This window comes from Ailuropoda melanoleuca, chromosome 1 (assembly GCF_002007445.2).
Source record: "Ailuropoda melanoleuca isolate Jingjing chromosome 1, ASM200744v2, whole genome shotgun sequence".
Taxonomy (NCBI): Eukaryota; Metazoa; Chordata; class Mammalia; order Carnivora; family Ursidae; genus Ailuropoda; species Ailuropoda melanoleuca.
Window position 1 is genome coordinate 119,641,862 of NC_048218.1, and position 15,298 is coordinate 119,657,159.

The 15,298-nt window shown below is 47.3% G+C and overlaps 1 protein-coding gene across 4 annotated transcripts in view; it reads left to right on the plus strand.

The window, feature by feature from the left end:
• GLI3 (GLI family zinc finger 3) overlaps positions 1-15,298 on the plus strand; it is a 278,170-nt gene that overhangs the window by 195,611 nt on the left and 67,261 nt on the right. The window contains exons 1-3 of one of the 4 annotated variants that reach the window (XM_034665609.1): positions 406-906; positions 13,516-13,729; positions 14,714-14,830. In XM_034665609.1, coding sequence (XP_034521500.1) covers positions 698-906; positions 13,516-13,729; positions 14,714-14,830 — 540 coding nt within the window. In that variant the 5' untranslated portion in view covers positions 406-697. Of the gene's footprint in view, positions 1-405; positions 907-13,515; positions 13,730-14,713; positions 14,831-15,298 lie in introns of those variants that run through there. The other 3 variants (XM_034665614.1, XM_034665619.1, XM_002914138.4) reach the window with 3 other exon arrangements.

Below are 15,298 nucleotides of genomic sequence, written 5' to 3' on the forward strand. Positions count from 1 at the left end.
GTCCTGGGTGTTGCTGGGTGTTCAGCCGCACGCCCGGCCTCTACACACTAGATGGGAGTAGCACCCCGTGAACTGTGATAACCAAAGCTCCTCCAGATGTTGTGACATGTCCCCTGGAGGCATAATTGCCCCTGATTGAGAACCATTAATTTCGGATAATGCATTTATCAGTTGTTTCAGTAAAGCTTTACGTGTACATGGATCAGATAACTACAGAAATCACGGGGAAATGAGGGCATAACTAAGCTGAATTTTTAATCTTAGGATGCTTTAATTCATTTTCTCCTTCGGCTCATTGCCTTAAAATGGTGTGTGTTGGGATGGGGAGGGCTGTGTTGTGTAACTGTGGGGACCACTGTCTTTGTCGCTTGTGGTGAATTAATGATGGGAATATCTAAGCAGCCGTCAGATTCATAAATCACTAGAAATGAGAGGGATAACACATGAAAGTCTTTCCCTTTTGTTTAGCAATTTATCATTTTGCCTGCACATTAATAAACAGAGCTCCCCCGAGGTAAGCCCTGGAAGATAAATATTTCTCCCTAATTTCCTCAGTTGTAGCCAGTAGATCACAAGTGGGCAGAGAGGTACTTGTCACCGCAAGTTGCTGACTTCTTAACCTTCGCATCTTCCAGCCAGGCACGTGGCCGTGAGTCCCAGGTTACAACCGCAGGTAACCAGGTTCTGTTTTGTTTCTATGACAGGCACCAGATTCCCCAGCCCCAGGCTGTCAGCCAGGCCGAGCCGAAAACGTACACTGTCCATATCACCGCTGTCCGATCACAGCTTTGACCTTCAGACGATGATAAGGACATCTCCCAACTCCTTGGTCACGATTCTCAATAATTCCCGCAGCAGCTCTTCGGCAAGTGGGTCCTACGGTCACTTGTCCGCGAGCGCAATCAGGTATGTATTTTCCTGAATCCGTGATGTGTTTCTTTAATAAAGGGGCAATGCCCGACTGGTCCGCACTTAGGGGACTGACTCCCTCTGAGGATGACTACAGGAGCATGACCCCGGCCCTGACCCGAAATGCCAGTCACATGCCACTGCAGTGAATTCCAGAGCCAAGGACTGGGCCAAAGTGGATTTTTTTTTGCAGACTTGAGTTAGTAGCCCATATGCAGATATGTAGCTATTCCGTTACGTTGGAGTCCCCTTTGTAGCAGCAGTGAGGATGGCAAATCCTTCATCCAAGCCCTTCTTACCGATTATAGTTCCCTGGAGAGAAAACCCGCTTCACACCTGGTCGTGCAGCACATGAAAGGAGGGACAGAAGCAGAAAGCAGAAGAGCGGGGTGCTGTAATTCACCACTGTTAATGACCGGGGAAAGGGGTACATTTGAGGAAAAAAGAAAAGGTGTTGGCAGGATTTTTAATCTAAGGGAAGAGAACTGGGATGACATCGGAAAGCATATCTGTCAGAGGAAATGGGGCAAATGAAGATTTCCTTGTTTTCCTATTAAGCATTTTTAGCTTAATTTGAAAGCCCTCTGTTTTGTCATCGTCCCTTGCCGTACGAGAACATTTTGACACTTCCTTTGGTGAACATGCTGCCTGCACTTGTACGTGAAGGTACAAACACAGGGTTCTGTGAATGTGCTTACTGTAAAATATTTCTCCCCGCTAATGATCAAACGTGAGCTGATGTCAATAAGTAGGGAATACAAGTGAGCCAAGTGATGAATTTTAGGTGTATTTACACTGCTTTTATCAGCTAATCACTTACTGTTTTGAACCATGCTAGTTACCAAATGGTTGTTTTAGGCATCGAATTGGATCATGTTCTAGTTCATTAGAACATTCTGGTTATCATCTTTAGTTATCCCTTCCCCTGAGTGTTTCCTCCCATAATTTAAGAATTCAGTTCCTAGCCATCTTTTTGAACTGGAGTTTTGCAAACCGTGGGTGATTCCTTGCTTTAAAAGGACATATCAAAGGCTGTTTTCACCAGTCTTGCTTTGAATAAGCGAGGATTTTGTTATTAGTGTGTTTCTATAAATGGACAGTAGCTTTAGTTCTCAGTTGATGGGTGTTCCATGATGGATATACACATTAGGGAGACCCCAACGGTCTGGGAAAATGATGTTAGCCATAGTAACACAGCCTATTTACTAGAAATGATGAATACCACCATTTTTTCTATGATGTTCTCAATTACAGTTTTAATTCTTCGCTTGTTCAATTATCAACAATACTCATCTGCACCCCCATTAGTGTTTAAATATTATAAGCCCTATGTTGATGTGACGTCATTTTCTTCTGGTTTTCTTTCTTCTTTTAACGTGGTCCTTCAAGGGTAGAAACATGGAGCAAAGCACCTAAGTGCTGATATGATAGTCATTAGGACATGGGGGGTCCCGGGGTGTCATCAGGATTGGCCACTCTCATCACCAAGGGAGGCTTTGGAGTTGGGCACATCTGTAGTCAGATTCCATCTTTCCCGCCAGCTCTGCAAACCGTCCCTGCCCGTTGGCTCTCTGAAGTTCAGTCTTCACACTTGTGACCTACAGACAAGGCAGCCCTGTGTCGGAGAGGACACAACTTACTAAAGCCAGTGTGGATGAGCAGTGCCGGGATGAGGACCCCACCCAGGGGCTAAGTCTCGGGAGAACTGATCCCAGATGGTCCATCCAGGAGACGAGCTAGCACGGCCCAGCCATGCGACCCCCATCATGGTCCCAGGCTGGCTCGGAGAAAGTGTGCCCATCTCAGAACTGTAGCCTGGCTGTTCCCGCACTCCTGGCGAATATTCCCAGTGTCATGCAGACTGCCGATGACCATATCTCAGTTTGCTGAACTTATGTAACTATTATGCGGCTCGACTAGAAACCATAGCATCAAAGTAGTAGAAATATGGCACACCAGGCTAGTCACAGAAAGTACGTTCGCACAGCATCACTGGTGAGCATTTCTTTCTCTTGCTTCTCCTTAATTTTTTCCCCTCTGGCTCTCTGCCCAGCTAGCTTGATTTTTTCCAGCACCTCAGAGCCTCAGGTTAGAATATGGTACAGACGGTCCCAATATTGTCTGTCTTCATTCTTCACCCCCTTCCCTGCTTTCTTGACCTGCTCCCCTCTGCCCAGGTAACTTAGTACCGGATCCTGACAGGGATTGATCATTTCCCCTGCCTCCAAGGAGCTCCCACAGAACCTGCCATTCTCATTAGAGCTGGAAGAAGAGGTTTGCGTTCAAAACCAGTCAGGTCCCAGGAGAACCTTCTGTAGTCGGGGGGCCGCCGGCCATCATGCATTCTTGTTCTTTTTTTGGGTCCTTTCCATTCTGTCTTCTCTCTGGCAGCCTGACCTCTCACTCTTCAGTATCCACCCAGTGTATGTTAGGGGCAGAGGTAGCTTTTAATGCACATAAGGTAATGCAGATAACCCAGGGTGACCTCGGCTTGCCATATAACACGATAACTAGAGTAACTATCATCAGCACCATCGGCCCATCTTATAGCTGGAGCAGGGTTCGTTAGGGCTTTGCTTGCCCTGTTCTTCGTTTGATTTTGTGAACTTAAAACTGACGTGAGGAATAATCAGTAAGCGTGGTAGGACCAGTGGGTGGCAGGGAAAGGGAGGAAGCGTGTGAGCAAAGCTAAAAAGGGTAGCTAACTGTGTCGGGAGGGAAAGATACAGGAGCAGCGTGGACTGAGTGTGGGTGCAGGCTCTGCTGCGGACCGGGTAACGTGGTTGGGCGAGAGGCATGCTCCTTGTTTTTGTGTCACAGAGATTTGGAAGAGTGTACCGTTCTTGTTTTACTCGTCCACATAGTGGGTCTTTGCAGGAGGAGGTAGGAGAAGGTCGTGCGCCGATATTCCAATCCCCTACGTGGCTGATAGTCACATTTGCCACTCTTTGAAATTCCTGTATTTACGGGCTCGTCCGGTAGTCTGCTGTTTGTTTCCCCTCTGCTGGAGCGCGACCGCCAGAGGGCCGTGCGTCTTGTTCCTGGCTGCACACCACCCCCCACCACACCTGTGCCTTGTCACCTTGACACCACTCAATGGAAATTTCTTGAGTGAAGAAATGAAGGAGCTCTTGTTTTGGGGGGGGGCCAGGGGCAGAGGGAGAGGGAGAGAGAGACTCTCAAGCAGGCTCCGTACCCAGAGCAGAGCCCAACACGGGGCTTGATCTCACGACCCTGAGATCGTGACCTGAGCCGAAATCAAGTCAGACCCTTAACCAACTGAGCCACCGGGGTGCCCCTAATGGAGCCCTTTAATGAGTAATTAGAATTTTCATCAGCCCCTTCATTAAAGGAACTTTCTACCTGGCAGATGAATAATTCTGATTTTCAGAATGTTACAGTCTTTATGAATAGTATATTAAATGTCTCTAGGTTGGGAGCTATGGAGAGATAGAGGGATGGATACAAAATAAGGGGATAAAAAAGCAAATGTCTATCTTTGGATATGGTTCTTGTGTTTATATATTTAGTTAATAATTCAGACTGCTATAAAAATTCCATAGAAAGCAAATATTTATTCACAGAAGCCCTTTGGCGTGCTCAGTGATGTCTCACTTTCAACCCTGCTGTCCAAGTACACCTCACAAATCCTATTCTTTAAATATCATAACTAAAATGACCATCCCAAATCCCATGCACTTGGAAGGGTCGTTGTGAAATATTCGGCTGTCCCAAGAAGTTTTTTTTTTATTATAATAATATTTTTTATTATATTATGTTAGTCACCATACAGTACATCCCCGGATTCCGATGTAAAGTTCGATGATTCATTAGTTGCGTATAACACCCAGTGCACCATGCGATACGTGCCCTCCTTCCTACCCATCACCAAGTTTTAACTTGTCCATCCCTCTGGAGACTCCCATCGAAGCCTAGATGATTCACATTTATCAAGTACAACCTTTAACCTCCACTCTCTGTGGTTAAGGCAGGCGTTATAAATATAATGGCAGTATGGCAGAAACACCTTTGCCTCTGCTAACACCCTCCCCGAGAAATTGCACCACTGTGAGAAGAGAGGGGTTTCAGATGACCCTTCTCTTCCTGTAGTCTCCAGCCAAAGGTAAACGGAATGAAGAAATGAGTGACCCACTCGTTTCCAGCCCTCCCGTCACAGCGTTCTCACTTTGAATTTATGGCTAAAATGAAGATGGGCTTGTGTCCTCCGTGGTCTTGGGTCTGGTGTGGCCAGGATAGGCATCTCCATGAAAGTGGGAGTCAGGTGCCATACACTGCAACGCCACCCATGGGACAGGCTGTCTGTGGCCAGCACCGTGGGCTGTGGCTGGGGTCGGTACAGCGGGCTGTGTTCCGGTTCCTGCAGCGGCTACCGTCTCAGGTCCCAGGCCCCTGGAGGAAGCAGGTGTCTGTTGCCACTTGCCGAGGCAGGAGAGGAACCAGCTCGGCCTCCACAGCTGCTTGGCTCTGGGCTCACTGATGCTTGTTACAGGTTGGGTGGGACACAGCGAAGAACAGAGTGAAGGTGAATGCTGACTGTGCCAGATGATCAGTGTCCTGAAACTCTGATTACGTCTTCTGAAAGTGGTGACAAACTTCTCCCCCAGCAGCAATGAAAGTGATTAATACTGAGAAAGATAGTTTTTATTGCCTCCCATATGTGGTCATTGGTTTTAGAAAGCACTTCATTTAATCAGTTACTCGTCCATTCCCCCCGTATTTAGCTGCATATTCAACTCTGTGCTAGTCACTGTGCTGGGCATGGGGCTCCCAGGATGAATGAGAGGCAGGACCCCTACCCCCACTGAACTCCTGCAGGGGGAAAACCTCCAATCAGGTACGAATGAATGAATGAATGAATGAATGGACCAGATGAGGCCATGGGATGGGAAGAGCTTGGATGTTGAGGGAGTGTCAAGTTGTCAGGAACCCAGGGGCCAGATGGCAGTAAACAGGAGAGGCAGGCAGGGGCCCGGTTAGGCACAGCCCTCGGCAGGGCCCCCAGGAACAGCAGGAAGCCTTCGAAGCTCTCAGGGAGGCTGCACTGGTTTCACGTGGAGGGAGCTGAGGCTCAAGGAGGCCAGTGGGCTAGATCAACGGCACTCCACTGCTTTCAGCCAAGCCTGGTGCCAGTGCGGCTGACTTTGAACTTCCTCCTTCTGTCCCCAGGCCTGCCTTCTCCCTTAGGACTCTCCAATGGGAGGCCTGGCCAAAAGGATTGGTAGGAAGTGCTCTTCGTAATAGGGGAATAACAATTCCTGATGATGTTTTTGAAAAACTGATTAGGTTTTTTTTCTTTTTTTTAAGATTTTATTTATTTATTAGAGAGAGAGAGAGAGAGAACACAAGCACGTGGAACAGCAGGCAGAGGGAGAAGCAGACTTCCCACTGAGCAGGGAGCCTGATGTGGGGCTCGGTCCTGGGACTCTGGGATCATGAGCTGAGCCAAAGGCAGACGCTTCACTGCCCGAGCCCAGGCGCCCCTGATGACTGCTTGTTCTCACCATGCCTGCATGGCCGAGCGGTTACAGGATTTGGGTGCTTCCAGCCAAACCTCACTGGAGAAGGTGTCACTGCTATTCATGTCCACAGAGGTCTGTCGGTCTGTTTACCGGGAAGTGGCTTTTAGAGCCTTTTACAACACTTTCGTCATTCAAAGCCCAATGGATTTTTGTCCAAAGCAGTTTTCACAGAGTGCGTACGCCTCGGTGTAAATGTTGGGGTGACGCTTCCCTGTTCGGTGAGTGTGCAGGGCTTACTCGGGTGCTCATTACTTCTGAAGCTGCTGGGTTTTCCAGGAAACTTGCCCTGGGAGCTTCTATGGATGGAAGTGGGAGCTTTATTTTTCTCCTTTCAAATAGAAGCACATGCAGGCCTGTGTGTCCTGGGCCTGTACATAGACAAGTAATCATAGGGGTTGGCCTATTCTCAGCAAAACTGGAAAGAATTGTTCTTACTTGGAATGTCAGCCGTCGTGCAGTAAATTCCACAGCTGTAGCCAGAGAGTGGACAACCTCGTTTCCACCACAGCCGCGAAGTAGCCACAAGGTCGGTTTTGACGAGAATGCCGCCTCTTCCCCACCCCCCCACTTCCTCCTCTCTTCTTGAAGCCAGTGTCTCACACTGTGGGGCCCTCCTGTTACCAAGCGCTGACAGTTGCCTGACTTTACCTCATGGTTTCATGAGCCAAAGAGCTAGGAGACATGGGATACTGGAAAGCAACTCTCCCTGTTGGGGTCTTCACACAGAAATCGCGGTATGAACGTTCTTAATCCCAGTGCCCCGGCCTAGAGTCATCAAAGGAACGCATGCATTTCTTATAACGATGTTTCCAAAATTCACATCTGAGCAAAATACAGCAACCAAGCAATTGAAAAACACGTGTTTGTAGGTAGTTAGCCTTGATCTTGTATTTAAAACAAGACATTTCCTGAGAACACAGAGGCACCCTGTGTCCGTTACTTTTTACTGGCAAGAGGTGGAGAGGTTTCTAGAAATGGACCTGGAAACCCGTGAACCTCTCTGCTGAAACAGGTTTAGGGGAGATGTGTGGGGCACCACTCGCTTCCCCACAGCCTCCCCGTGTAGGGTGTGCGTTTACACAGAGGAGCCGGGGCGCTGTGAGTGGTGGGTGTAGCCATACCTGGGTGACTTAAGGGAGAGCTGCCATTTTGGTTGGGAGTCCTTAAATAATCAAGTGGAAACGTTTACCTTTAAGTGCGCAGTGGCTGGGTCATCAGCCTCTTGCCATCCCTCTGAAAGTGCCTCAATTTGTTTCCTTTATTTTTATCGAATCACAGATCTCTTCACCATTGTAATCGGCTCTGTTTGCCCTTCCATAGAAAAGGACTGCAACAGGCCAAATTATGCCACTTTCTATCCTGTTCCAATATTTCATTATCCAGCACCCCCCAACCCCACCATGTGTAGAATGCCTGAATTGTTTTTAAAACACATAGGAGGCTTATCTGATAACCATTTTAGTGGGTTTCATCCATCTGACCTGGATATTAATGACTGAAATACCTTTATGTATGGTAGGGTTGAATAAATGTTTAGTGAGTGATTTCCTACAATATGAACTTTAAGTGTCCCCAGTTACATGTCATTCTAGAAATTAAATATAAAATGCTCGGATTGATCACAAGGTTTCTGTACAAATGTTAGCTCCCATTACTTCCTTGATACGAGAAAACAATGTTGTGAAAGTGAAAAACGATTATGAATTTCAGAGTTCTGTGTATTGATTATAATCATATATAACTATCTAATTGCAAAAAAATATTTTTGGGGGCGACTATAAATGGGATATATAAAGTCCTTGGTTAAAACTTACTGAATTGATGTATGATTTCATGTGTGCATTTTATTTTTTATTTTTTTTAAAGATTTTATTTATTTATTCAACAGAGATAGAGACAGCCAGCAAGAAAGGGAACACAAGCAGGGGGAGTGGGAGAAGAAGAAGCAGGCTCATAGCAGAGGAGCCTGATGTGGGGCTCGATCCCATAATGCCGGGATCACGCCCTGAGCCGAAGGCAGATGCTTAACCGCTGTGCCACCCAGGCGCCCCTCATGTGTGCATTTTATGACCTTTATTTCGCTTAACATTTTCTTTCTAGTTACACTCCAAATTTTAGTGAGATCGGGGGTAGTTGCTGAGATTCCCAGACAGGAGACTTCGAGATGAATGAGGTGTGACTAGGTTATTTACTACGCATTGAGAAACATGGCCCAATTTGCAAAACTTGGCCATACTTTACAAAAGAGTACTGACAAAACTTTACCTCTGATTTTTGATAGAGGATAAATACATCAAAACTTTTTCAAAGATTCAGACTTTGGGAGTTTTCATTTTAAAGGAAAATAGGAGAACTGGTTCCTGCTCAGACAACAGTTTATCACTGTTAACTCAGAGCTGAACATAAAGAGAGAACTGACCATGAGTAGTTTATGTCAATGTGCTCAGAGTTCTATCCCTTAGTCACCACACACAGAGGAATGCTCCTTTAAGGTATTTTATAAAACAAAAAAATTCTGTAACTGTAAATCTGTTCTAATAGATAGAGATTAGAGTGGGTGGATGAGGACACTGTCCACGTTATAGTCAAGGACCTAGAATCCACACCTTTCTCCTTTTCTGCACTTGAGAAAAGTAAAGGGCAAATTGATATTGAAATTAATTTATTCTGGCTTAATAACTGTTGTCCTAGAAGAGTGTTTCTCAGAGTGTTTTGCAGGGATCACTAGTTTCTAGAAGCTCCTCCCAATACTGTTGCAAACCGTGTCTGGGCTGGGGCGCACATCCCGTGGTGACAGCTCTGTGGGATCTTGGGACTGTTGAGCCCATGGTCCTCGGACTTCTGTGACTTGAGCACTTCGTGTTCCTCTCCTTCATACGATTTACTTTTGGCTTCTTGTCTCAAGAGACCTATGACCTTGTTAGCGCATTGCTTGGGAAGATGGGGGCCATCTGACACATTTTCTCCTGGTCTCATCGACTAAATATAGATAAATAATTATAAGTCACATGTTCATAAATGTTTGTATGGTTTAAGTTGCCCCATCTTTCCCATAGTCACTTGGAAAACAAGTGAAGGCTGTAAAATTGGTTTTTTAAAAATTATATTTAGTATGTTAAATATTGAGTGAAGAGAATCCAGAAATCAGCTTGTTAAATTAATCTTTCTTCATGGGATCCACTGGAAAGAATAGGCTGAGCAGAAATGTAAAAAGGCTTTGCAGTAGTAAAGCTTATGTTGACAAGTTTTAAATTAGACCATGTCCTGCTTTAGGAGAGATTATAAAAGAGAAGAGATTTATAAAAATTTTCAACAATATCAATACTTTAATTTCTAGGAAATTATGAAATGAATACAAAAACTACTTAGGAAGCTTTTTTTCCAGGGTTTCTAAAGGTTAGGACTTTTTTTTTTAAATTCTGACCTCTGTAAGCGACAAAGACTGTCCTCAGCCAGTCAAGTTCTGTAGAAAGGCATGAATCTAGACACTAGCTTTGCTTAGACTATTTTATAGACACATTGTCAAATTGTAGTTTTCAGCAGAAAAGATGTTTTTCTTTGAATGGACTGTTCTGAGTGTGATAGGCCCCAGAGAGGTCCACGTCTTCATCCCAGAAATGCATGAGCCAGTTACCTTACACGGCAAAAGGAATTTTGTCGCTGGGATTATGGTAAGGAGTTTGAGATGAGGAGATTATTTGGGATTATTCGGGTGGCCCCGATGTAATTAAAAGCATCCTTAGAAGGGGAAGATGGGGGACCAGAGTTAGAGTCAGAGAGGAAGGTTGGAGTGATACGGAGCCCCAGGCAGAGTTACGGGAAGCCTCCAGAAGCTGCGAGAAGACTCTAGAAGCACCCAATACTGGTTCATGAGCCAGAGATCGAAAGTGTGTGTTGTTTACAGCCACAAGTTTGTGGCACTTTGCCGTAGCAGTAAGTGGGCACTAATACACTGAAGAAGAGATTCGGTCGCTCACGGACTCAGTATTGAGCACCTGCTGTGCGCTGGGCTGTGTTCCAGATGCTAGAGGGCCAGCTCATTGGGACCTCATGGTCTAGAGGGAGACAGGGTGTGACTTCAGAGAGTGCGGGTGTGGCTGGGGGACAGAAGTGTCCAACAGTAGAAAGTGATCGGACCCGTCGTGCAGAGGGACTCATTCTGATGGGGCGTGGTCTCAGAAGGCCTCGCTGGCAGAGGAGGGGACATTGAGCTAAGACCTGGCTGATAGGAAGTATGTAACCGTGCTGAGCTCAGGAAGGACACAGCGGTACCAGTGGGCTGGGGACTCTCCTGCTCTCCCCCCAGGCAGAGCGTCTCATTGCCACTTGGAGTCAGAGAGCAGGAGTGGTGGCTGACCCTGACTCCCCACCCGTGGGAATTCCCCAGCGTTCTTTCTGTTGCTGCTGACATCCCCACGCGGAGCCGGGACATCGCCCACCCTCTGCTTCTTCCTTACAAACTCTTGTCTCCACCTCCACGCTCTCTGGAGAGCAACAGGAGCCTTGGCTCCCTTCCTTGCCGATGCTGTGACGGAGCCAAGAACCGCGTCTGTCATCGAGTTCTAAAGAGGCTCTGTGATCTGCAGGAGCAGCCCGCTTCCCGCAGCACCTCGAGGAGCCAGTGGCAGCACGGGCTCGGCAGGTGGGCACCAGGCCTGCCACCCAGGTGCCCGGCACCGCCTGCCCTTCGCCCGGGGAGGAGAGGCGTTTCCGTGGCCGGCTCCGTGGCGGTGAGGTTGAACAGACTCCTCCGAGCTGCCTCTTAGCATCGTATCCCTTGGAAGCCAAGCGTTGACATGAATTTTGGAGACTGTTTATTCCTGGCACCTGCTTTTACCAGCAAGAAAGCAGCCCCGAAAGGGGATGGGACGTTCCCCAAATGTGCCGAAAGCTGTCCCTGCCTTCCCCGATGCCTGCTGAGGTCAGACCGAGCGTACCTGAGGAGGGGGCCCACAGCAGGAAGCTGGGTCTTGCTTTTCTTCTCTCTGACCTCTTTGGAAAAGTAAAGATGGACCCATCCCACCTGGCTGTGAACAACTGTAAATTGCTTCTATACACACCTGAGGGCGTGTTCTGCCTTCTGAACTGTTTTCCCTAAAGGCCTCGATTCTTAATCAGGTCCTGACTTTTTGAGCCCCCGAATGTTGTGCCCTCCGGAATTAGAAGCGCCCCCTCCCACGCCTTCCTGATCGCGTGGGCTTGGGAAACTCCCGAAAGGTGTCTGGAGACTTGCAAACTCTGTGTCACATTGTAAATATATGTGTAGTAGGGTCTTTGAGTTTTTGCTTTTTTAATGAGTAGAATAAGGTAGTTACACTCAGTAATACCCATTCACCAAAAAGAAAGGGGTGGGGGTGTTAAATCATTGTGTTTTTTGATGAATGGCTTGTACACTGAAAAATAAATTGGACAAACTGGCATAGAGCTCAGTGAACATGAAATCAGCTATTAGAAGAAAGCTTGTGAACAAATTCTGGGGCAGATATGCATCTTTTGATTAATGCCCTATCAATCATCCACACAGCTCCCTTAGCGGAGTCTCCCTGTAATCATTCACCGTTGCTTTCGGAAACACGGGCGGAAACTATAGGAGTGCAGAAACGGAATATTATTACTGATTTCTCCCTAACTTGCCATGAACAATGACTGTTTTCACCATGTTTCTGCTTGCCTTTATAACAGAACCACAATGCAGAATGAAAGGAGAGTTCCTCCAAGCTGGGTGAAATTCTCCGAGGGTACGCTTAATGATATTCAGTCTTAAATGGGCAAGCTATTGTAATGCAAGGTTCTCTGTAGGAATAATAGTAATGTAATCCCATTGAAGCCGCCTTTCATGGATTGTAGTCAAATAGGCAAAATGTGGAGTCACATTAATGAACAGAGTATATCTTCGGAATGATTACTTAAAGTTGTTGAAATGGTTTGAATTTTGTTATTGTAATTATTATATTCTCAGTTAATGCGCTTACCAGCAATAGTAATTAACCCACCAGATTGGAAATTTGCATGAATTCTACCTTTGACATTACAAGAAACCCTGATTCTTTCTGGGTATTACACAGCAGGATGGAGGAAATATATATATATTTTTTTCACTGATTATTTTTAAGAAGGAAATGTTCATGAATGCAATTATAGTTTTTCATGCATTTTTAAGCCATTGGCAAATGCCTCGAGAACACTTCATTCTTTTAAGAGGCTTTGATTCCTAAACTGTGCCGGCACAAAGACCTATTTGGCACCGGCTGCCCTTTGTCGAAAAACCTTTAGGTACTAGCGTGGCTTCCTCGCTACTGGCTGTAGGCTGGAAGGTACTGCGGCATAATAAAGCGGTGACAGGCATTAGCATGTATAATGGGCTTTCATAGACATTTAATGCTGTTTAGCTGGGAGAGGGAGCTGTGCTCTCCCATTGGAATATCCCTCCACCAAAGCCCATTGATCACCGATTTCAGCCAGGAGAGGTTCATCCATCAGCTTCTGTAACCAGACGGCACTGATGGAAATTCTTGAGGTGGCATTCTGGATGAACCAAGCTTTCCATCTTTACAAACAAATGAGTGATATGACAAGCATGGTGTTCAAAACACATTTAACCAATTGATTTTCCTTCCTCTTGTAATAAGATCTGGAGACATATGAAAGCACGCAGCGTGAGCTGAGATTAAAGGAATTGCTCCATGCACGGGGACATACGGCGCTGAGAGCCAATAAAAGTACTATAAAGCATGTAGTCGCCCATTCTCTTTTTTATATAAAGTTTGTTATTGCAATAAATAGCCGTTATCGAGCCAACGCCTTTTGTTTCCGTCGTGCTGAGCCTTATGTCAGGTCTGTATGTCTGGGCACACGCACACGTGTGTCTTGCCTCAGTAGCCGTGTTTCTCTTGGAAGTGGCCAAGATGTTCGTCAGTAACCGTTTTTGCCTTCTGATTTAAACAGGCAGACCGGATGTCGTTTGGGGTGGTAGCAGCAGGTGTAATGACGCAAACCTGGTGCGCTCACGGTAATCTCCGCCTTCCGTGCAAATGAGAGCCTTCTCCTCTTTCTTCCCCACCTGCAGCCCTGCCTTGAGCTTCACCTACCCTTCTGCACCCGTGTCTCTCCATATGCATCAACAAATCTTAAGCCGACAGCAGAGCTTAGGCTCGGCCTTCGGACACAGCCCACCACTCATCCACCCTGCTCCAACGTTTCCAACACAGAGGCCTATTCCTGGCATCCCTACGGTTCTGAACCCCGTCCAGGTCAGCTCGGGCCCTTCGGAGTCCTCACAGGTGAGAGAGGCAGCTTGATGAGCTAGCCAATGCATCTTTGTTATCGTAGAGGAGGGCCATGCCTACCCTGGGAGCTCTGAACGGGCCCAGTACCTTGGCATTCTCGTGGCTTCCATGCTGCTGTCTTCCTAACCCAGGGATGTAGTCTTAGGGTTTGATGAACATGGCATGTGTGTGCTCCTCATTCAACAGGGGCTTCCTCCCCCAGACTCATTTCTTTCTCAGTGGGAAAGCGGGCTTCTTGATGACGGTTCCCTCTAGCCTGGGGCTGTCTATAATCTTGCTCAGGGCAGTCCGCTGCCTGACAGGGTCGCTCTCATTTGGTGACTCTCCACGGGCACCTCGAATCCTGTGATAACTTCACGGGAAGATTCAAACCATGCCGCGCCCTCTGCTCTTACCTCCTCACTAATCCCTCGCAGAGAAGAGTCTGAATCCTCTCATTAAAGAACGTTGCCAACAGTTTGTTTTGGTTTCCTACCCACCACTCTTGGAGCTCATGAAAGCCCAGGCCCCCTGCTCTAGTCTTCTAGCTTTTAAAAGCCACAGGGAGTTTATTTATTTATTTTTAAGATTTTATTTATTTATTTGACACACACAGTGAGAGAGAAAGAGAGAGCACAAGCAGGGGGAGCGGCAGAGGGAGAAGCAGGCTGCCCGCTGAGCAGGGGGCCCGATGCAGGACTCGATCCCAGGACCCTGAGATCATGACCTGAGTCAAAGGCAGCTGCCCAACCGACTGAGCCATCTAGGTGCCTCTAAAAGCCACAGGGAGTTTCTACTCCTGAGTGGGACACATGGAGCTGCCCAGTGGGTGTGTTTTCTGGCTTCAGACCCATTTTCTAAGCTCTGCTGTGGTGGGATTGGAGGGAGTCCTTGTTCTAATGCCACATCGGCCGGCTTGTCTACAGTTGCATGTTTTAGCTCTGTCCCGCTCCTGTATCGAAACCTAATTTTTGTCTCTGTCCCCGCAAATGTGACCAGCAGAACAAGCCGACGAGTGAGTCCGCGGTGAGTAGCACGGGTGACCTGATGCACAACAAGAGGTCCAAGATCAAGCCCGACGAAGACCTCCCCAGCCCGGGGCCGCGGGGCCAGCAGGTGAGGCACCGGGGCTGTCTGCCGCCGGCCTGTGGCTCCCTCCAGGCTTCGGTCTCGCACAGCATTTCTGTGTCCACTGTGTTCTTGCCCTTGGCCTTGGCCTCAGCCGTACCCACACATTTGACAGGAGGCCAGTGATGGGGTCCGACTCTCTAACTCAGAGACGCTGCAGGAAGGATAGACTGTAGCTCATGGCGTAAGTGGCTGGGTTAATTTGCTACTAATCACTGAGAGAACCAAGCTTCAGTCCTGAGCCCTGCTCTCAGGCCCCAAAATAGGAACTCCTGACCCCAAGCCCAAGTTGGACGCAGTTGATGCCATTCCTTACACTGATCATGTTGGTATTTGTTCCTATTTTGCCTTTTCCCACTCGCTAGAAGGACTTGGAGAACGGAGGGCTGGATCAAGGCACAACTAACCTAACTTAGGCCAACTAGATTCTGGTCCTTGACCCAGAGTCTTGAAAGG